Consider the following 24,925-nt stretch of genomic DNA (forward strand, 5'->3'; position numbering starts at 1 on the left):
CAAATACACACACACCACAAGGCTCACACTCATCACACACACACATTCATTGTAAGATTGTAAAAATTGCAGTAACCATCTATGTTTTTGTGCCTTCTTTTTTCTTACTTTGCACTGACAGCTACTTTACTTACAGAGTGTTACAGGAAGCTCATTTCTTTTGTGTTTACAATTAAACCACTTAAAATGCACCTTATAATAAATGTTTATTAAACTTATTATCGATAAATGATTGTCAAGTATACTTGCATTCATTTTAACACAATAAAAAGCATTCATCATACAGTATGTAGCATATTTCAAAACATTATATTCTGTTAATCACACTATCAAGAGAAATTAGTTTATGCTATGTAATATGACGTGAAATTGAATATATGACAGCCTTAAAACCATAGTAAAGCCTGTTGTACCTGTAAAACAGTGCTTCAAGTTTATTTGATCATTATGTAATTTCTTCCTTCCTTGAATAAAAAAAAAAGTGTAAAAAATGGACTATGACAAAGCGCACACTAGCATCTACTGTATATCGTGATATATAGCTCTGAAAGACAAGTCCTCAGTGGTTCACTGAGTTAGTAACTGATCCTGGGCCAAGTGTTTCCAGTCTAACTAGGTCGAGGTAGGGACCAGTCTACGTAACGGATGGTAATGGATCCTAACAGGCTCGCTATCAGCCACATGCTGCTTCATAATCATCACAGCATAATGAGTACTTTTACTTTTGGTACTTTAAGTATACTTTGATGCTAATACTTTTGTGCTTTTACTTAAGTAAAATTTTTAATGCATGATTTTCTTCTTGTTACAGAATAGTTTTACACTGTGGTACGGTACTGCTACTTTTACTCAGTCAAAGATTTGATTAATGCTTCCGCCATTGGTGAGGGAGCTGTTGAAAGACAATAAAATTGGTCTTTGAGACATAAAGAATAACTTATTTTTTAAATTGCTTTTATGACTTTTAATGATTCATAGGACATGTGCTGCTGCATTTTTATTGGTGTCACATCAAGCTGCTGCTAGTGTTAGTGTTATTTCCCTATTTCGGTGTTTGTGGGACGACTGCATTTTGGATTGAATCTCTTTTTTTGAAAATTAATTTATATGTCTTGGGTTGACCTTACTGAATACTGCAAAAAGCCTTATTCCTGTACTGTTAGTGCATTACAATGTGTGTATGTGTGCATCTTTATCTCTCTCTAACTCTGTTTTCAGTTCAATGCAGTGTCATTTTTTAGAAATGAAAGCAGCTACATCTGTCTAATTATCTTAAAGTGTCAACTTTTTTTTTTTCCAAATCTTCATTCATTTGCGGAGATGTGAGAAAACACTGAAAAAAATCACATCACATAGTGAGAAAAGGAGAGAGAATGAGCAAGTTAGAGACAGTGGTGAGGTAAACAGAAAATATGAGAGAGAGAGAGAGATGTTGTCAATATGCTCCCCAGAGAGCCAAATGTCTCAAGCATCTCATCATCCAACACTGGCATAAACACATCGCTCCAATCCCACAGAGAAATGAGCAAGTGTGTGCGTGTTTCTATGAATGTTTGTGAGTGTGTGAGTGTGAGTGTGTGTGTGTGTGTGTGTGAGTGAGAGAGAGAGTGCGTGTGTGAGTGTGAGTGCGTGTGTGCGCGCGTGTGCGTGCATGTGTATGTTAAACGTAGCTCATGCCTCATTTCCATGTGAGAAAGCTAATGTTGAAGCGAGAGTTGTACTACTGAGACGTGCTGGCTGATGCAACAAACAACAAGACTTGCACAATGGAAAAATGCATTTAATTATGTGAGGGTTAGTGTGTGTGTGTGTCTCTCTTTTTTAATAAAGAAAGGAGCGGAGAATGGACAGCCAAACTTTGGAAGTAGAAGTCAACAACATACACAAACACACAAACACACACACATACACACACACACTCCCCTGGCCTACATCCAGGTATTTGTTGTGACTTGGCATTGGAAGCGGAGAACAACACTGGTTGGCCTTTAGTTTCCCCCAGTGAGCCAATATCTACTCTCTAATTGGATGTTAATGAGTGAGCGTGTGTGTATGCATGTGTTTTTTGTCAGAGTATATGAAAGAGAGAGAAACACAGTATGTATTTGTTTGTGTGTGACAGGGTGGGGGGTGCAGTGGAGATCTAAAACATCTGTCTGACAGACTGGGCCACTCCAAGCCTTGACCTGCTCAAACACACATACACTCTGTTGTTTTAATGTCAATTTGTGTGCATGTGGGGGAGAAAGTAGTGTGTACTGGGAAAGAGGAAAGTGTACAGCCTCTGCAAGTTATCCACACACACACACACACACACAGAGAGTGGACTTTGTGCAGTCGTCTGCCAGCTCTAATGGCAACAGAACTACGGGCATCTGCATCTCACACCCACACACACACACAAGCGCATGCTGTCACATTCATACACACAGACATACATATCAACGCCGTCTATTACTGCAGTTAACATAATTACTATTTTCACTGGTTAAGCACAAGATACAAAAGACAATCTGTCGCAACTAGCCTGTCTGCTAATATTCCAATGGAAAAATAAGGTAGCTTGGATATTGAGGTCGTTAGCAGGGGGTGTCAACAACATAACTTTCATCCACAAACGTTTAGGACAGGAGCTATAATGGAGCAATGGGCCCAATCACATAAGGACACAAGGATGATTTCTGTCTGCGGTCGATACTTAAAGGTACCTCGTGGAGTTTTTGTCCACCGATGGTGCTAGAGAGCCATGCTTTGACCAACGGGTCTCTGTTTTGTTGTATCTTGTAGTCTGGTAGCATGCACACAAGGAAGCACAGTTATGCACATTAGCACGCAGTTTGATGAACTGTTGTTGGTGGTAACGGACCAAGACATGGATTAATATGCCAGTAAAGGCAGAAAAGAATATGGCTCCTAGCCAGCCAGCCTATATATCTATATACCTATCTATATCGATATAGATATCTAGATCGATATAGATATCTAGATCGATATAGATATATATAGAGATAGAGAGATTCAAAATATCAAAAAAAATTAGATTTGTAAATGTTTTATAATAAAGACAAAACATTAAAAATATTTTTTATACCAAAACTCCACAGGGTCTTGCAATACAATTTACCAATGCACAAAAAAGTGAAAACAGAAAGAAATGTTTTCTAATATTTTTTTGGCTAATGTTTTTCTACTCCTTTGTGAGTTTACGAGTGGAGGGAAGGCACTTCGACATTTCAGCATCTGTTTTTTTAGGCTTTGGTGAAATGAGGAGTACTAAGTTGGAGACGGAGGGAGTACCTGGCAGCAAGGAAATGTGCTCTGGTGGAATGAAAAGCTGCAGGCTAAAGAGAGAGAGAGGGAGAGAATAAGACTTCAGCGCCATAAGTCAGAGTCAGAGGAATAGCTGCAATGCCAGGAGATCAACATTTATTTTGTAGCTAGATTTATTCCACACAGTTTCTTTACTCTTGATTTAATCCTTCCCTAGCCATACTCAAATCTCGTTTTCTTTCATTCATTGATTCCTTTGTCATCTTTCATTCTTTTCCTTTATCTTTTTTTGTCTTGCTCTATTTCCGTCACTCCGCCTCTCTGATTGAAAACGGATGTGCAAATGTCTGGAGATGAAACATTATTCTGATTAAAAAAATTTTAAAAAATTGAAAAAAATTGAAAAAAAAAAAAAAAAAAAACACAAAACTTGACTGACCTGAACACTGAAGTGTGAACATGTGTGTGTTCTCTATGAGTGTGAACGTAGAGATCACGATACCAGTGGATGATTTGATTTGTACTTTTGTGTCTGATAGTGAATAGCACATAACCATGTTGTCATTTCACCGCATTCCAATTTTTTTTATTTTCTTTTTTTATTTTCTTTCTTTCCGTAAATGAAAAAAATGAAAAAGTAAGAGATAAGCTAACTTTCTTTCTGCCATGCTCTCTTCCTCCCTCCATCCTCCAACACAAGGATCCACGCATGCAGGAAGCTTCACCGGCAAGTCACACTCAATAGACTTTGAAACACCTTGAAACACTCTTTTTGGATAATTGATTTAATTGCAGAAGTTAAGCAAAGAGGCTGGCTGAATCATGGATGTGAGCCAGTTGCTTTAAGTGCTTTAATTGAATTCAAAGACAAGGTGGAGCACATTTAAAATCCCTGCCAGTCGTGTTTGTCAAGACTGACTCCCACTGGGAAACTTTACCTGGTCATAATTTCATGAAGGTGTGAAGAAAAACAAAATGTAAAAAGTAGAGGAATCCCGTAGAGATAGAGACAGAGATCTGTGGGAAGAGAGGGCTTAGCTCCAGCGCTCCGGTGTAAGTTGGCCATATATGTTATTGTGCCACAGTGGGACAGCAGCCCGCTTTACCCCAGATAGCCTTGGCCATCAACTGAGCTAATTCCAGATGGAAAGCTGCAGTCTGGCGTGTCGTTTTTCTGGCACTGTAGACATTTGTTGAGAGCAGGGATGCAAATTTTGAACACTCTGCCTGCTGTGCATGTGTAGTTTGATCTTTGTTTTTCTGTTGTCAGTAATGTAATTCAAAATTGAATTACGAGATTCTCAGTGACTTATCTTAATAAAGAGGATTCCCAACATAACCAACCCTTAAATGTTACTTTATGCTCATGTTTAGTGGTTAAACATAAAACAATGAAAGCATGACAGTTCTGCCAGCTGTGTTATCAAAACTTTGATGCTCCATGTCTCTGAGTCAGATAAAAATGTATAATTCCAAGCTCATAATAGTTTTTTCGTGCCGTAATTTGACGATTGTTATTCACGTCTCATGTAGAGAAAGATACAGTTATATGCAATTACATCTTAAAGTCATAATATATTCCTAATTTTATATGATTTTGTCTGGATGTCTGTATTTCGCGTAGATATCTAGATAGATCTCACGATGCTTAGATAGATACGGGAGATGTCCTGAGCCAGTCCAAGGATCAGCACCGCGCCTGATCTTGATATATCTTAATGGATCGGTATCAACCAAAATAATCCCGGTTGAATGCCAATCCTTTCTTTACTATACTGTACTGTGTTTGGTCCACTTCAGTCTGCTAGTGTTTCAAACCTGCAAGTGAAAATTAAAGTTACTGTGAAAAATTATCTGGGCAATTTGGAGTTCTGACACCTGGGTTGGCAAAGTACGCAGATTCAGATACAGTCAGATGCTAACAAATCTGTTGTTGAATCATTTCTCTCTTCTCTCTCATACGTAAGCAAAGAGCAGCAGTGCACGAACCATTCACATAGCAGGTTCTCTGCTGGTTAAAATGAGAGGTCATACCTTCTGTCAGTAATTCACATTAATTCCGTAAGTAATCTGATGACAGTCCAAAATTAAATGTGTCTGTTGTCTGGTTTGTGTGATCTCTTCAAGCCACTCGGCTAAGGATCATTTGTGAAAGAAGAAGCTCCACTCTAACACCCCTGTAAAACCGCAAGTGGACTGATTGTTTCTGTAGTTCAGAAAACTCCAACAGTGATAAATCTTATTTCTACCGGATATCGTCACATCAATTTCAGGAGTCACACTTGATCCACCCCTCTGTGGCTAGTTCCTGTTTTAGTTTGAAATCACTCACCGTGTGTGTTCTTTGGTGTTTTACTTCCTGCCTTTGTGTTTTTCCCATCTGTTTTTCTTTGTCACCTGTGTCTCATCAGTTAATTAGTCCTCAGTGTATATACTGCCTCGTCTTCCCCCTTTTCAGCAGCCAGAATGTTATGTTGAGTTACTGTGAGTTTATTGTCCTCGGTCCTTGCGTTTTGCCTGTATTACCTGAGTTTGACCCTCTGGCTTGTTTACTGGATTTTGGAGTCCAGCCTTTGCCTTTCTGGACTTGTTTGCCTTTTTGGACTGCTCTCTACCGTTATGACCCTTGCCAGCCTCACCGTCCCATAAGCCTTTGTTTCTCTGTGTTTTGAATAAGGAACTGAATTGCATTAGCTCTGCCTCAGCATCTGCATTTGGGTCCTTTCCCCTGCGTTCTTCTAACCCTGCTTGCACCAGCTGTGACACTCTCCCAGTCAATCTTATATTGGTATTATATCAATCATTTCAAACTTGCTAAATTAATAGTTTTGAACCAGGTGTTCAGTATTTTAAGAATAAGGTGTTTTATATTTGGTAGTCTTCAGCTGACTATCCTAATGTGCCAGATAATAATAAGCATTTCATATCTTCTGCTACTATATATATATAGAATTTGTTTTAAAGTAAGTATACTGTATTGAGCATCTTTGGCACAAAAAAATATTCAGAAATTATCAGATCAAACTCTGTATAGTCAGATACCCAATATTGAAGGACTCAAATCAGAATCAGGTCCCAAAAAAAAAAAAAAAAAAAAAAAACTTGATAGGGACATCCCTAATCGATCTCTAGATATAGATATATACATGTCTAAATAGATAGACAGATGCTGTACAACTTTTGGGCTGGGGACCCATCTGCTACTTTTGGCCTACATTTACCAAATAAAGGCAAACATCACATTTGCGAGTCTGCCAAAATGCTCTTTCTATGTAACACGACCCAGATGATGCCCTTTAAGCAATGCTGTTCATCTGAGCGCTGCAGATTATAATCTGTGTAATCTGAACTAAAGCCCTTCCTGACAGACATAATCCAATTATTACAGACCACTACAGGCCTCACCCGAATATGAGAGCCTGTAAAATACTGTATTTCTTTACGCTGAAAGTAATAAGCACAGAACGAGACAAAGGATTGTGCGCTCACAATGCAGGTGCACCAGTCAAACTATACACATTTATGCACACGACAGTGCACACATTGCACAGTTATGAGTGACTGCCAGGCTTTTGTTTTTTGGCTGGCTCAGAAAATTGATATACATATTTTGTAAATTAAAATCCCATTTTTCTAATCAACAGTACAACTGAAACAAGAATAACGGCAGTCGAAAATCATGTTTAAGATAGATAAAGGGAAAACCAAATAACTGGAGGTAACGGCAATGTTATGAGTTTGTTTTCTTTTTACAAATATTTCAAATACAGGACATGCTGCTCAATTTTCAAAGAGCTCAGTTATTGTAGTGTATACTTTGAATTTCTTTCATATTTTCAATATTAGCTGTTAACCCCCTCATGTGGGTGTGTCTTTGTGTGTACACATCTCCACACCCACACAAAAAAGTATGAAGGCACGAGATGTCCAAGCTTTATCTCATCTCACAGCGACTGCTGAGCAGCTAGCGGGAAAGCCCAAACACAGCTGGGACAGACTGCTTTAGACACACACAAACGCACACGCACACACACATGTACATCCCCGCAATCACATGTACAAACATATGAATAATTAAAGAAACAAATACACTTCAATGAATGAATGTATTTGCATAAACACACTTGAATACATTCATGTCTTTCATAAACAGATACAAACACAAATATACAACTACACTATGAATGCCTATGAATAAATTATTACACTTGTCATTAGATGCTGCACGGTCAGCAGTTTATGAGTGTGCTGCAGAGATTTGTATCATGGACGACCAGCACAGGTTTGTCTAAAGGGAAGAAGTTGTCGGCTTTTTGAGCCAGCTGACCGGCTATGGGAGATATGAATTAGACTTTCAGGGTGTTCTGTTGTTTCTGAGCAGATTGTTTGGTGAACTCAGAAATTATATTTGACACAGAGACAAGCAAAGTTTTGGGTGTTGTGAGTCGTTGCACCACTTAACCACATCTAATTCCAGCCTTTCTTGACAGATAAGAACTTAATTTCAAAATGGGACACTCTAATACCGAGGTTCTTAAACTTCAGCATCTCTGTTGATATTTCTGCTCAGTGTCAACTTGGAATTCTCTTTCAGACTACTGCTGAATCAGACTACTATTTGAAAAAAGTCACTTCAGGTCCAACTCACAGCTTTAAGACTATATAGCCACAACCTCCAAAATACTCCAAATCCATAACAAGCTGAGATTCTCATGAGCCTATAGCAGCCATTACTCCATGTTGTCATGCTAGAGTTAACAATGAATACCACTGTGCAATAAATTTAGTTCACAGGCACCATTCATACTTTAGTTGGATCTCAGAAACTCCCCCCATTGAGAATTCACTATAAATTACAAATATTTCACAGCATGATGGGCACCATGTGATTCAGCCCGAGGCAGTAGATATCACAAGACAATAACATGGGGAAGTTTTACAGCTGAAGAAATTAAAATGCCTTGAGGTATGTAACATTTTGCAGTGTCATGCATCAAAAAACTGCACCTCATCAAAAAGTGTTTCTCCCAGTGGGCAGTATTCTAGAAAGCATTTGAGAGCAATTCACCTCAGCACTGCATGTATTTATCACTGCACTGCCACAAAAATTCCTCTTTACAAGTCACTTAATCTCCCACTGAGTCATAAAAACTAGAGTTCTTTAAAACAACGGAGAAATTCTACCTCTAGCCTGAGATAACACCATCTGTTTCCAGAGGTGTTTCACCTACTCCTCTAGAAAAAAATGTCATCTTCCTGCCAGAATGTTGACACATTTTGGCTCCTGAACCACAGAATGACTTTTATTTTGTAGGTTTCTTGGTTTCAATTTATAGAGAGCTACATATTGTGAATGCATAAGAAAAAGACCTTATTCTAGAGAGAAATATTATGTGATGTTAGCCTGTGTGACAAGGTTACAATGTTAATATCACCTTAGTTGAAATTTTATCAGCAAAGTTTCTGAGATATAATGGTTTTGTCAGTTTGCCATAGCAAATTATTTACACTACTGTGTTAACCAAGAACCTCAGCCATTGTTGACGTGTGAATCAGATATGTGCCAAATTCAGAACACTTTGTAATTGCAATGGGGAGTAAACACTGCACCACATTTGCTAAATTTATCTAAAATTGACCAAGATTCTGAAAAATCACTGATTTAAACTGTTAAATGTATTAACAAGTTTCTACTTAGTGTAGTCTTGAGCTTCAGTTCATTGTTAATGGTGCACACTATAAAGTTTCAGGTTTAGTGATTGACAGGGTTTCTTTTAGTGCAATGCTCCTCGGGATTCCCAGTACATTTCTCTTCTCATAACTGATATACACCTTGACAATTTTTTATTTATTTATTTTTTTTTTTAATGACCAGCAATTTACTAACATAGTGGATCAACCTTTTAATCAGGATAGTTTCATGCTCATCCAAGCCAACTGAAATTTCTTTAACTGCAAGTCCCAAAAAATTGTCTTTGCTGAAAATGAATGGGACTCGGATATCCTAATTGCCTGATATAGCTTCCCTCACTTTGCCACTCTATGAAAGACCCAAAATTGTAAAAGACTGTGCTAACACTGATAAACCAGTCAGTACTGTAAATAATATAGGAATATCCCAGTCAATACCCCTTACACAAAATACTAGTAGCTGTGATAAACCCTTTTCTAGGTCACTGCATACCAGATATGGTGTTAACATGCCATGAACAGATAACTTTTCTACATCAAATATTAAGGGAATATTAGTGAGCATGATGTAAGCGCAGCCATTACAGCGTTGATATTCCGCACCCAGCAGGTCCAAAGCCTGATGCAATGTGGGTGATCCATCCACTGAGGCAAAGGCTAACGGTAATGAGACTGAAGATACAATAGAGACAGAGAGAGAAAATTAAGCAAACGGACAAAAATACACACACACACACACACACACACACACACACACACACACACACACACACACACACACACACACACACACACACACACACACACACACACACACACACACACACACACACACACACACTCCAGTCATCAACCGCCTGGAAGAAAGAACACAAAATACCACAGAAATAGACCTTAATCCTAGCTAGCAGTGATCAGCACTGATAAATATTAATAAACACTATTATGCTCTGAGAAAAACAGAGACAGAGCAAGCGACAGAGGGATAGAAAAGATAGATAGAGGGGAAAAGAGAGGTACGGACAGAGAGAGAGAGGGCAATAACAACAGACAAGTCTTCTTGCACTCTGTTATTGCAAGCAATTTTCCCTCTGACGTCCACCTGGTGTTTTTGCAGACAATGCGAACTCATGTGGACACGCGCAAGCACACACACACATACACACACACACACTCACACACACTGCATTTACACTTATTATCAGCCCATTTCTCTCAGTTTGTTTTCACCATTGTTTTGTCCCTATTCTTTGGAGGCCAGGATAAGAGTCGGGCACACATGCACAAAAATGAGCACACAATGAGAGAAGTATACAGAGAGGGAGAGACGCAGAAAAAAGAAGATAAAGTGAGTCCTAAACGCGCATATATATACACACAGAGGATAGTATCTCTCTCTCTGTCCCCGCCTGAATCAGTCTCATTAGTCATGCTGAAGCTGTAGCGTTGCTGGGTCGGCCTGCTTACAGAGCTGTAGAGCTGGATGGCAGCCCACAGCAAGCGAAGGTCACCCACGGCTCAGTTTTAACTCCCAAAAGACCAGCACTGGCCTCTTCCTGATAATGAATGGATATAAAGATGCACAGAGAGAGACCTGTGGTATGAGCCACACCAATCGCAGTGTGGATGTGTAGGAGAAAATGTTCACCCAAACTAAAAAGTTTGGGTGAACAGCTCACAAACACAAAAACCTCGTGTTGCCAGGCATTCTGAGCCATCTGATTATAAGATCTACTAAGGGGGGTTAGGTATGTATTTGTGTATATATGTAGATATGCATATGTATATAGGCTATATGTGCATGTGTCTGTACGTGCATCGGGTCGCACTACTGTTTTTATAAGGTCGACCATATAGTTTAATTCTGTCTGCAAACATGTTTCATGTTTTATTTTAAAGGACCTTTTAGGGACTAGTAGTAGCTATAAATTCTGTATTCTGCATTGCATTGGATAAAAATTGTGTAATTGTCTATGTATACTGCATCTGTCCCTATCAAATAGAAAATTTAATCAAATGAGATTAAATGAAATTTTGGAAAAGAGAAAACAAGCAATATTGTTTATTGCCATATTGCATGTTGTGCTCCAAAGTGAAGTTGACACAACAATTTACAATGTATGAATGCAGAAATAGATACAACACCTGCACAAAAAAAAGAAAAACAAAGAAGAAGTTTGGGGGAAGAAAACTTTGCAGAGCTGTGGCACTTTTTTTTGATGCATAGGAGTGTCGCCAGTGTGCCTCTGCTCTCATACTTACATTTTTTATATTTACAGTGTAGCAGTACAATTCACCACACATTAATCACACAATCTGACAATCTGGGATTGTGACCAAGATTTTATTAGATTCATCTTGCACAGTGTGACTTGAAATAAACTTAGATGATCATTGTTGTCACACAGCCTAGGTGCCTGTACCTACAACAGTCTTAGCTAGATAGATACATAGATATGGGAAGCTGTCAAGTTAAAGCAGAAATAGGAGAATTTTTCTTTTTGTCTTTGGTTGTGTACAATGTTTTTTTTGTGTCTAAGAAAAAAAAAAAAAAAAAAAACACTGTCAGCTTTAGAAGGCCAGAGGTGCATTAGGCCACACTAAGAACCCAGTATCAGGTGCCATATACAAATATGTCAAACACGGGAAGTTTTGAAAAGTGACTTACTGCAGGCACACAGTATGGAGAATAGTGAGGAGAAATGTTTGTTGTTAGTTTTTAATTACTTAAATAGAGGAAGTGTGTAGAACTGTACATGTTGGCAATGAAAATGGAAACCTGATTTCATTTTGAAGTTGGCTGTAAACCCAACTCAATTTACCCGGATTAGCCACAAGCTGTTTTGGGGTTCTTGGGTTTTAACTCTCTTTATATCTAGGCTGTGGGCTACGCCTTAGCCCCATTTTAGCATACATTTCTTTACATTGTAGCAAATCTCCATCATGGACAGGCATGCTGCATTGGTTCCTGCTTGTACTGCAACTGGGATATACTGAACAAAATGTCTAAATTAGATGATTATGAGGCAAGATCTTACTCATATCAATGCTATCGCTGGAAAGATTGAGTCATGCTGATCCAAAAAGCAGGTACATGACATATGTGTATTCCCATTTCATTAAGTCATTCTGAGAAGAAGAGGTGCAATGTTTGACAAATGCATCAATTTAAGAGCCACTTTTATGCTGGGCATTAAGCAGACCTTGCAGATACTGAATAAAGGAATGCTTTCTTGCTTTCAGATGGGACTTTGTCCATCTTCCTGTCCATCTCTCCTTGTATTATCCCATTTTTCCCCTCACACAATCCAGGGGAAATCCAAATATCAACTCATAGCATGGATGACATTGTAGAGACCCTGAAGGACTGAAATATACAAATCAATTTCTGTCTTATATATGAATTATACTACTTGAGCAATAACAAGAAAACTGGAATTGGATTTGGAGTGATTTCAAGTTCATTTTAGACAGGTGTGGAATTGTGACCATAAAGTCCCTCCTTATAGTAGCTATAATCCTGGTGCAAGTGGTCAATGAGAATTCACAGCTATAGGAATGAAGGAGTTGTATCATAATTTGTTATGAAGGTGGAAAGATTTATATTTTTCAAAATAATAAAAAATGTATATAGCCCTTCAAGGAGCAAGTTTTATAAAATTATTTTCTCACGTTCTGTACACCATGATGAAACCTGATAGATACTCCTCTCTACCAGGAAACTGAGTGTTGACTGACTCACCCGACCTTGTCTACTGATATGAGCTGGTATGAAAGTTTCCACATGACACTAGCGCAGAGGCAACGAGCTGTCACTACTCTCGTCAGGAAACACTTAACATGTCTCTACGAGGAGATGATAAATTCATCACAACGATGTCCCAGAGCGAGCGCTGCTGACACGACCTTGATCGATCGCAAGCAGAACGACAGATGGCCATAAAGGACAATCATGTAACTGTACGCTCATTAGCATAATCACATGCGTATAAAGTACATTGTAGACTACAAGGCCACATGGCGCTCGCAAAGCACCGGTGGGCTTGTGACAGAGAGGTAATGTTGTTGTTGTCTTGCATGAACAGTGACACTTTTAAAGGGAAAATTAAATGAGCAACTATACCAATAATATGCTGAATGTGCTTCAGTTATTTCAAAGGACTTAATGTAGTATTGTTTTCTTCTGAACAAAGACAGTGACTTTCTTCGATTTAGCAAGAAAATATTGATACTATTTCCACCACTGGCAACACAATTCTTATATTTCATAGTGCAGTATGACTGGTAAAAATGGCAGTATGGTTAACCAGTGATTAGAGTGATTATCCCTTAAAAGAACGGCCAGATGTTTGATCTCTAGAGCTACCATATGGCTTGTCAAAGCACAAAAAATTAACCCGCTAGCTCATTCGAACTCCCCCAACTTTCTTCAGAACAGAAGCAGTAGTGTGACACATCACAGATAATGAGCGAATGGACAAATTGACAAAGAATGGTCCATTGCACACCATGATTAAATCAGGTTCGAATTACACTGTGGCTTTCAAAGGAGGGGTCTTTTCAGGAAACACTGATCTAACACCAAATTCACGCACAGTAATTACACGTTGACACACAAAACAACATATAAAAGCAGCCCACAAGACAATGGCAAATAAAAAATATCCTGCACACATTCCAGTCAATCATATTACAGGAATTACTGACAACAGATAAAGTCAGGCGCAGACGCCAAGCAGAGCTGCACATTAAAATTACGATACATTAGATTTTAATTAAACTTTATGAATTATAGCATTACAAATGTTAATGTTTATTTATCCATTTTATTAAGAGTCCCCCACAACTTGAAATTTTGTTTTTTCTGGGGGATCTCAGGTCTCTTTTGGGGGAGCTACACTCCCGGCTCTGCGTAATTTAAACACTGGATTAAATAAAAAACTACAGACTATCTGGCAATCGGATCACATCAGCCTTGACGCCCATCAACGTGTTGATGTTCCAACCCATGAGTACTCAGTAGTCATTACTATATGAGTACCCACTACTCATGGGTCGGACCAGACCCATCTTCAAACTCAGCCTTCATTTTTATCTCAACTACATACCTGTAAAGTTTCATTACCATATCTTGCACAGTTCCCTTCCACACTACTGTTTTGACAAAATATAAACACCTGACACCAGACATATAAACACCTGCCAAAGTTCTCAAAACCACCTCTGTGGTAGTAGGTCCCACCACATTAGGTGTCTCCAGGACAAAGGCACAGAGACACAAAAAAAAAGTTTTTGGTTGTTGGAATTCTGAAATTCTGCCTATCAATACTATTGTTCTTTGTCTTGTTGGCAGACCAAAAATATCATGAGCACAGCAGTGCTTTGAGCTAAATGATAATGTCAGCATGCTAACATGCTAACAAAGACAATGCTAACATGCTGATGATCAGCAGGTGTGAGGTTTACCATGAAAACAATCTTACTTTGGCATGTTTAGCATGCTAACGTTTTCTAATTAGCTCTCAACACAAAGTTCAGCTAAGTCTGATGGAAATGTTATCAATTTTGCAGGTATTTGGTCGTAAAGCAATGTATTGGACAAATTAAAACTGTGACCTAATGATGGTGCTAGATTAAAAGTCAGAGGATCACCAAAGTGAGAATAATTTATCCTGATGCGAACATGAATGTGTAAGAATTGTCATGGCAATCCATTGAGTATTTGTCAAGACATTGTACTGAAAACCACAAATGTCAACGTCACGGTGGTGCTAGCAGAAAAATCAGCAGGTCACCAAAGTCATTAGGATACATTGTCTGGGAACCATGAATGTCTGTACAATATTTTGTTCCAACTCATCGAGGAAATTTTAAGTGATTGTAGGTTTCATCCTCTGGGGACCGTGCATGTGTACATGCAATTTCATGGCAATGCATCCAACGGTAGAGATATTTCAAAGTGGTTGACTGACTGACATTGTCATCCACACAGCAACACTAATAGCATGGCTAAAAACACTTCAGTCAGTTACTCCTTCACCCTTTTTCTCCCTCCATCTCGCTCTCTCTTCCTCTATTTTTTTTTCACTTTTCAATTGTTCTTGTTTCTTTCCTGTGTTGGCCTATCCCATCTTCCTGCATTATCCCAATAATTATCCATCTGTCTGCCTTCCTACTCTTCCAAACATCTTCCTTTTCTTCTATCCTCCTACTTTCACTTTTATGTTCAACACCTGTATCCACATCACCCCCCCTCCCATAAAACCCAGGACTCCCACTTTCTGTCATTCCCCATCACTCTGCTCCCCTTTTTCATTGGATTGGCCGTTCCCTCCACATTGTATTATCAGATCACATCTGGGCACTGGCTTTAAATACTAAGTCACCCTATACCTCATCACTCAGTGGAAAGTCAAGGAGAGGGCAGAGAGGGACAGTGAAAGAGTAAAGACTTGGGAGAGGGGGGACAAGAGGGAAGAGGCTAAAGAGGAGCAAAACAAGCAAGAGTGGAAAAATGAGGGAGGTTAAAGGTTAAAAATGAACGACAAAGGAAAGAGGTCAGGATGGGAGTTGAGGGGAGGGAAAAGAGAAGCAGAGCAAGAAAAGGGAAGATAAAAGAAGGAGCAGAGGGACATTGGGGTTAGCAAAATGAAAGAAATCTTTATGCAAATTACGGGCCTAGACATGAAAGACATGGAAGAGAGAAAGAAGATGGGATAGCAGAAAGATATGGAGACAGAGAGGTGGAGAGTAGTCCAGAGATTTATGGCAGGTTGTTATGGAGCATCGAGTGAATAACAGAAGGTGAGACTAGGTGAATTATTCATGAGGATAATGGTGTGTGTGTGTGTGTGTGTGTGTGTGTGTGTGTGTGTGTGTGTGTGTGTGTGTGTGTTAGTGTGAGGGTGTGTGTGTGTGTGTGACATGTGGGTGACGGGAGCAAGTGAAACACACACATACACACACTCTCTCAGCCACCCTTAGGCCAGCTAATCTATGAGAAAAAGACAAGCCTTCCACAACCTGTGGACAGAATCATTCCTAAAAAACAGATGGGAGCTCAGACAGACAGCTGTCCTGTCCTCAGACTAAATGAATACAGCATAATTCAACAGTGGAGACATTTTAACAACACAAAATTTAATTCATGATGGAAAAAAATGTTTTTATCCCTCTAGCTCCTCCCAGCGTCGGCAGAGATTTCTTCCGACAGTACTTGACAATCAGAAGTAAATTAATTTTGTTTTTATTTTCCCTAATGGTTGGTTCACATGAATTCAATTCACTATGTATGTAAGGCTCAATACTGGCTACCAGTTGTCTTTATGGAGCCATTATGGAGCTAAAAACATTGAATAGGGATCATGAAAGTTGGAGGATGAAGGATGAAGCCTCAAGAAAACACAGGCTACTGTATTGCATACGCTAGAAATACGCTAGAAATTAACCATATAATGATAAACTCGTTGTGCATCTTTTCACAAGAATAAATATAGCTTCTCTCTTAAGATCATGGTAAATGTATTGCATTTGCTGCCCACATTCTCCCACAGTGCTATAATGGTGGATTGGAAAAGCCACTGAGACAGCCTTTATTCCATGTGGCACTAAATGTGCAAACCCACCTACTCTTTGGTTGCTTTGGCCCAAACCAGAGTGGAAAATATTACTTTATTGCATTTAAGAATTTGTTGAGATTCATACTTTCCACTTATAGGTTAACCAGGGAAAGTCAAATGGATGCACAAGCAGCTTTTGATGTTTGGCCATCCAAGCCAGGGTGGAGATTTTGGCTTTGGGTGTAGAGTAGCAGTGAGAGCATGGTGGTGAAATGTATTCAGTTGCTGGACATTAAACATCAGTCTACTGCTGGACTTCACCCCAAACACTGTTATTAGAGGGGGGTATATGTTTGTTTGTTCTATTTGTTTGTTTTTGTTTTGGGTTTTTTTCGTATAATTCGAGAATGCCAAGCAGGTCACTAAAAACCCAAGAATTGTCTATATTTTCACCTGCACAGACAAAAACTGAATCAATGGAGTAAATACTTTCCAGACATGCTTGGTTTTAACACATCTTAAACTCATGACTACTAAAAGGCTTTGGCAAGGTGCAAGGTAAAGACAGGCTGTCTAACCACTATTCAGCTGAAGCCACACAAACCCACTAAAACTAACACTTCTTATTCCAAGAACTAGAAACTGTATTTGAAACTTAAAAGTGATGTGAAACAGCCTTTTTTGTGTTCATAATTGTAAACAATCTCATACACACCCGACCACAAACCAACACTTCCTACAAAAAAACAGTATAACTAATGATGATCACAAAATCAAGATCAAAAACACTCCAGGGAGCTACTGTCTTAAACACTCACCGAGTTGATGCAGGCCAGCTCCTTGTTGAGCAGCCAGGGCAGGGAGAGTTTCCCCTCTCCTCTGTAGCATGACTGAATTCTCTCTTTAATCTTCTCCTTTATGCGCCTCATTGTGAACAGACACAAAGCAGACTCCTTGGGCGGCTTGGCTCTGTTCTTCTGACCCTGGGCAAATACAGTAAACAGAACCTCTTCATGCTCTTGAATACCAAGCGAACGTGCTACACGGGTCCCCGGCCGGGCTAAATAAGCATCCTGAACCAAGCGGTATTCCACTCCATCCTTGGTGCAGCCGATGGGGAACTCAACATAAGAGTAGAACTTGGGATCGTCAACACATAGGCGAACGATTTTAGAGGTGAAGAACTGTTCGCTGCTTGCATCTGGTGAGGTGAGCTGGGTGTCAAGCTGTAAGGTGAGATAATACACAAACTGCTCACTGTTGAAGCCATAGATGTAGTAGATGTCAAATGCTGGAAACTTGGAGAGCGTGTCTGACGGAATCTTGAGCTGCGAGGAAACAAACTCATCCTGGTAGACGAAGCTGAACATGTCTGCATTCTCTTCATTAGACATTAACTTGCGGCTGGACAGCGTTGGGAAGTACTCAGATTTCCCATCGATGGGAGTGCCGACAAAAAGTTTTCCACCTTCACCAAAAAGATCCGGGGAAATCACGACACCTGACATGGTGCCTGCTTCAGCAACACTGGATAGATAATGCTCTTTACGATGGTGGGGCTCACCTAGCTTGAACAAATCATCCAGACGCAGGAACTGGCATATCCCCTGGGAAGTACTCCCACAGGCAATTAAGCGGTTATGGGCAGCATCAAGTAGAAGGAGTTTATTGACATTAGAGGTCTGCACCAGCTCGTGGGGGCACGACTGAACACCGGGTGGAGGATAACAGCGAGGGTTGTCTGTCACAGGTCCAGTAACATGGCTTCGCAGCTTGGTGAGGTTGCTGGATAGCTTGTAGATCCAGTTGACAGCGCCTAGGTAGACCTCACCGGTTTTGTTGTGGACTACCAAATGTGTGAGACCTCCTTCGGGTGGTGAGAAGGAGATGAGGGAGGAGGAGGAAGGAGTGGAGGTCGCGGGCATGGAGAGGGAGAGGAGCAGAAAGAAGATGGGGAGGATGAGAAAGGGGGAGTTGAGGTGGGAGGACATGGCAGTTAGGGGAAGGGAGGTGTGAATGTGTGGGTGTTGGTGCGTATTTTTGACTGTGTAATCCTCTGCAGGGTCCGTCAGTGCCTTATAGGACTGCAGGGTACGATGATACAAAAGAAGAGTTTCCAAGCAATCGACTTCCTCTTCCTTCTTTTCCTCCTTTCTCCGCTGTTGTTTTTATAACCTCATCCCCTGATCCTCAACCTTGTCTGCTACCAGCCCTAAGAAAGAGAAAGACAGCAAAATCTTAGCAAACACAGATGTCAATATATTCATAGACTTGTGTTTTGTGCTTCCAGAGATCTGAGAAAAGGATTCATTTGTTTGTATCGAAATGACAAAATACTTAATATTTGCCCGCAGACTCAGACTCAGTGCCTCAATGCTGAAGTCCAGAAAAACAAATGAGGGCACTATCGGCTTTATTTTATTGACTTCTCACCTCTTGGCCCACACTACTCCATGGAGTGAATCTTTTAAAAAAGACAGGGCCAAACATTGCTCCTCTGCAAATCGATTGTCTGGAAGTATTAAAGGATACAGTAGACAATTTGCACATGCACACACAGAAGTACATACACACCTCATATATACACAAAAACATACACTGAGTGTATGCAAGTAGGAAAACAGCATGTGCATACAACACACGTTTATGGAAAAGGAGACCTACACACAACAAAATATGAAAACATGCACAGAGTGAGCCACTGATGTGCAGCATCGTGATAGCAGGTAAACATCCATAAATTACAAGTAAGGCTGCAGGGAGAATTCTATAATATATTTACTACAGAGCAACAGAGCAGAGAAATACAGAGACCCTTCTTCTAAAAAAAGAAAGGAAAGCGAGAGAACTTGTTTGACCCAATAAAACAAGACGGACAGTGAGAGGGAGAGAAGTGACAGCTGTTTGGCTTCATACCAGTTACATAGAAGGGTGGTAGAGACAGGGAAAGATTGCTATGCTCAGTGAAAACTGGTACTCGCAGTTGAATACCTCTGCTAACAAGTCAAGTTGCAGTTTATATCCATGTCTGTCCAGTCTGATGTAATATATCTAGTGAAGACTTCAAAGGAATTTAATAAAAGATATTAAATGTACTTTGTCATAATTGGCGTAAAATTTCTTGAGTTATGGCAAAAATTATGTTTTGTGACCCTGGCTTTTGACCACAAAATTCTAATCAGTTCATCCTTGAATCCAAGTGAACATTTATGCCAAATTTGAAGAAATTCCCTCAAGGCGTTCCTGAGATATGGTCTTCAAGAGAATGGGACGGACAGACGGACGGACAACCCGAAAACATAATGGAAAAAAGAAAGAGGCGAACGATATATTTTCCATTCCATCAATCCATCCACCCAATTTCTGTTTCCGCTCACTGTCGCAGGAGGTTGGGGTCTATCCGTTTTTTTACTTGCTTTACTTGCTTTTTACTTGCTTATGAGAGACACTCTCTCCAAAAAGTGTTCAAAGTGTAGGAGAAATATGTTTGTCAAATTTTGCAATGTCTACAGTCGAAAGTAGACTTAGATTCCCTATTACTAAACCCTTACTTACTTATCCTTTATTTGCAACTTCAACTAACTGGCAAGCCACGCCAAATGTAATCATCCAAACAATCAAGTACTCTCTATCCATTTATATTTCTCTGCATGTAAGCAATGTGCACTGCAATGCATGCTGAACAGGGGTCGGAGAGAAGATAATATTTGGTTAATTTTATGGAAATTCTTTTAGGTTTTGCCATGTGAGAGCTAAACCATTTGGCCAAAGACAGTGATCTTGACTGCACAATTCTTGTGACAGGAACAGTCGGGGAAATGCAGCAAAGGTTTGTGGATTAACATCCTCAGTGTATTGTGCTAGCCAGGTTTCACAATACATCAATGTTGTCAGCCATGAGAAGAAGACATTACATTTACTGATGTCACCTTCAAAGATATGTTTAGTCTGTCAGTCTAAAATGGGAACATTTGGAACAGTTCTAAACCAACCATTTATTTACATACAGTGATGTCCAAACTTCTTTTCATTAGTTAATTGGTTAATGCTGGGCTATATATAAATACAGAGCACAAGGCAAAGATTTGTTTCATAATGGAGACTGGTCAGAAAGCAGCACACACACAGTTTGGTCGCAAACTATTCTTGTCTCTTATTTCTACTGCTGTTTCTCATTCCACTCTTTCAATGCATTCCTCTCTCTCTATCTCTCTCTCAGACACTTTACTTCTTGTCAATAGCGCCTTTCATCTCCAGCCCAGCCATGATTACAGTGGCCCAGATGACGAGCCTGTTGCCTGTCTCATCTGGACAATACAGCCACTGTTAGCATCCTTGACAAACACATCCCCACACACACATCCCCACACACACACACATCCCCACACACACACACACACACACACACACACACACACAGTGTCAACATACGCATACAGTGGTCAAAGGTATGTTTACACACTCTGTCAGATCCTACCACCTTCTCAACACATTCACTCACAGACATAATTGACAAAACGGACCTGCCCACACACACTCATGCACCACCCATACACTTGCACAACAGATCAACACCAACATCCTCACACAATTTTCTTGACCAGACAAGAGTGGAAGAAATTGAACATCTACATGGTAAGAATGGCTATTTTTGCAGCATTTTCATCTAACCCTGTCTGATGTATTTAATAAATTCTATAAATAAGTGAAAACCAAGCGGCACACATGGATTCAGTGGCCATATTTTGTAGCTTTAGCAGCCAGTGGAGCTGAGTGCTGATGATGTCAGGAGCTGTTTGACTAAACTGGGACAAAGAGATGAGAGGAAAGAAGATGTCTTTGAACTGAAAAACAAGTTATTGATTTAACAGTCTTTCTTTCATGCCTGAATTAGATCAAACGGGGAAAAGGTTTGAGTTTACGGATGAAGAAATTGGTTAGAAAAGTGACTGTGGACACACACATGAGGAAAGAAAAAAAAAAAGACTACAAAACGGGACAGAAAATTCTAACAGGGTACACACTTTTTTCCTGCTGTGGTGCAAACAATCCTAATCCAAACATCTTGACAATTCACGTTAATATTACGTGGTTCAATTGTGTGTGTTTAAACCAAATTTGCAGAGTTTATATTATACAATTTTCATTATGTATTTATCTCATAGATACAGTACATAGGAATGATGTTTGGTAATATCACTTATAGATGATACAATCATTTACATTGATGGATACTACTGTATTGGTGTTACAGTATATATCTACACAAAGTTTCTATAGCTCTATAGCAAAACTTTCTAAAGTGATATAAAATATTATCTGGCCTGTCTAAGTTAGTCTGAAATATCATCAAAAGCCATCTCTAATCAGAAAAAAATCTGACAAAATATTATCACTGGCTATAGCATATCATTAATTTTCCTCTAACTGATCAGTATATTATCTGATCCAAGAAAACTTGGAATTATCCAGACCTTCATTTCTCTGAGTGTGAGTGTGAGTGTGAGTGTGAGTGTGAGTGTGTGTGAGTGTGAGTGTCAGGGCCATCCTGAAGCCCACCTGCCACATCAGATGAAGCTGTCGAGGCGTTCAAGTCTGTCTCGAGCTGATTTATTGCTGCTGGCACATCAATTGCACACACAGCCTCAGACCTTGGTCAAACACTTAGGCAAATTTATACACACCACTTCTTTAGCATGGTGCTCACATCCATGCCTGCTGGCCCCACTCTGTGTGAGTCTGTGTGTTTGTCTATGTGCATGTATGCGTGAGCATCCTGCAGCTATTCAATCTTATTTACAACTCAAACACAAACAGACACATGCCCAAACATTGGCCTATACATATACTAAATGTACACAAAGCATATACAAATGTAGCCCAACTGTACAAACCACAGGCAAAGTATACACATTTATATCTATACCCTTTCCAATTTAAACTGTTTTTTTTTTTTTTGATAAAGTGTGATGGAGAGAGGAAAGGCTGAGGGCATGAGGTGGAATTTAACCACTTGGTACTTTTACTTTTATCCATGACCCTGTTGATTAAAGCAAGTGAGCCAGGAGGTTGGGATTTTTATATATATTCAGCTGCATATTTGCTTTGCTGTGGCATAAACCACTGATGACACAACTGAGGTTTTACATGCTAAAAGTTCAAGCTATTTTAAGTTTAAATTATTTGAACCTTAACCCTGTTTTCTATCTGTTTTCTATCTGATGATTTCTGCATGTTTAAACAAGGAGAAATCATCTCAAAGTCAGTCTGATTTAAAAATACTTGTGTAATGGTTTTTCTTCAGCCTAGAGCTGGGGTCTCAGGACTAAGTCTGCATCCAGCTCAGCAGAGAAAGCCTCTCCCATGTGAAGGCAGCCAAAAGCTCTACGTATGATCAGCGGTATGAGCTGGGCATGTAGCAAGGTAAGGCTCAGTGCACAGCGCAGAGGCAAAGTATCGCATAGTTTTACATCTACAGCTGAAACGATTTAGTCAGTATATTAGTTGAGTGACAGAAAATCAATCAGCAACTATTCTGATAACTGAAAACTGTATCATCTTTCAAGGAAAATGGAACAGTTATCAGAAAAATGTGAGGCTTTGGTGCTTTTCTTTGTCATATACTCTATGATAGTAAACTGGGTATGTTTGAGTTTTGGTTTGATTTTCAGCTAAAACTAGACTTTTGAAGACATCACCTTGAGGCCTAGGAGATCGTTAATTGCAGCCTTATTTACATCAACAACACTGCAGGAAATTTTAAGAACAGAAGCAGCCTAGCAAAGGGCCTTTATGAATTATGTATTTCAGCTTTACACAGAGGAAGGAACTGTGAATTTTCTTCGGAGGAGGAGAAAACTAGTAAAAACTCAACTATTAAGAGTTTAGGTTCATAAAACTTTTTCTTCCTGTTTGCCCATCATGGGTTTCTTTCATGTAATAAAAAGGACAGCTGCTGCCTCATTGGTTGTGCTTTTGAAGGTCATCTCCTAACAAGGCCAGAGTTGAAACTTATTGAACTTTGAGCACAGGGGCAAGGTGTAAAATTTAAGTGGCATGCAATGCCTGAGGTAGTGCTGCTGCAGTGTTCAGCAGCTTTGCTCTGATATTTCCAGTGATCACGTTTAGAGAGCCTTCGGCATGTCAGTCAGCACACATTGCTGCTTCAAATCCCTGAAATAGGTGCTCTTTGCGCTCTAACAAGCAGCAGCATCTTCATTGGGAGTAGCACATCACACAGTTTAAGAACATTCGTCAATCGCTGATTTTTTAACCTAGCTCCCCATAATTCCCTCCAAACTCAGTTACACTTGAATTGGCTTCTGCTAAATTCGATTTGTTCTGGTCAGATTTCTCTGGTTTATGTATAGGGTTGCAAGGGTATATAATCAAAATTCTGTGATTTGTCTTTGAAAATATGGGGTAAATCTGTGCTAATTATTGTCAACAGATATCAGACAAGATATTCAATCAAACAACAGGGTATAAGATGCCTCATGTAGATTAGCCTTTTTCCAAAGAGCAAATACAATAGTTCTCATCTCCGAATCATCGTCATCTCTTCCTTACAAACCATGTAACATGACTTAACATAATACAGCAACCATGGCTGCTAATTAAAAACATACAAAACATTTGTGGTCGTGAAAATAGAAAGATGCTATATTACTGTCATGATTCCTTAACTTTAGATAAAAGCTATAAAATTGAGGTTTTTCTTTTCTTGTTTTTTGTTAAAATAACGTTGTGATTCATCCTCAAACCTGAAAAAAGTGAATTGCTGATTGCTGTGGCAACATTTTAAAGTCTGGCTGGAGGTCTGAATAGGGATCTTCTAAAGTCTGGCCATGAGACTCCTAAAGTCAGCACACTAATTATTTGCTTAGATGCAGCAGAATAGATACCTCAGACCATGCATACAGAATTTGATCTGATCAATTCACTCTGTGACTCCAGGCTTCTTTCAACAGATGGTGGCAGAGTTAAAGCCACAGTGCAGGTCAGATGAGGACAGTGAAAGAGGTATCAGAATGGGGGCAGACACACACTTGAACGTGAAGAAATTTCTATTTGGAATCTATTTTCCAAAAGGCGTACTATTGACAATCGCTAATACTGCAGACTGTATTCGACTCACACCCGCTTCTCCTCGCTTTTTAAGAGACAGACAGAGTTCAGAAAAGACAAGGAGGAAGGGAGAGGATGGCTACCGACAGATACAGAACCTGCAAAAATATCCTGTTTAACAAAGACATTTGATCTAGCATTATATTTATAAATTGTTACTTTCTAAAAATAACTTACATGTGGTAGTAGGGTGAATTGAGCCACTTGTAACTGTACTTTCTAGGACCCAATTGATTTAAACTTTCTATGACAAATGTTGTTACTTGAGAAAATTATTA

General features: G+C 39.5%; 1 protein-coding gene and 1 long non-coding RNA gene across 8 annotated transcripts in view; one reads left to right on the forward strand and one right to left on the reverse strand.

Moving 5' to 3' along the window:
* The window catches only part of LOC120804386 (plexin-A1-like), a 302,292-nt gene that overhangs the window by 207,187 nt on the left and 70,180 nt on the right, over nucleotides 1-24,925 (reverse strand). For all 7 annotated transcript variants that reach the window (XR_005709443.1, XM_040153824.1, XM_040153823.1 and 4 more), the window contains exon 3: nucleotides 17,339-18,732. Coding sequence is in view for 6 of the 7 variants with exons in the window: in XM_040153824.1 (XP_040009758.1) it covers nucleotides 17,339-18,511 (1,173 nt within the window). In the remaining variant the exon portion in view is untranslated. The remainder of the gene's footprint in view (nucleotides 1-17,338; nucleotides 18,733-24,925) is intronic.
* LOC120804398 overlaps nucleotides 21,080-24,925 on the forward strand; it is a 35,317-nt gene continuing 31,471 nt past the window's right edge. Inside the window, exon 1 of the long non-coding RNA XR_005709446.1 lies at nucleotides 21,080-21,155. This is a non-coding gene — a long non-coding RNA (uncharacterized LOC120804398). The remainder of the gene's footprint in view (nucleotides 21,156-24,925) is intronic.

The sequence above is a fragment of the Xiphias gladius genome, chromosome 18 (genome assembly GCF_016859285.1).
Source record: "Xiphias gladius isolate SHS-SW01 ecotype Sanya breed wild chromosome 18, ASM1685928v1, whole genome shotgun sequence".
Taxonomy (NCBI): Eukaryota; Metazoa; Chordata; class Actinopteri; order Istiophoriformes; family Xiphiidae; genus Xiphias; species Xiphias gladius.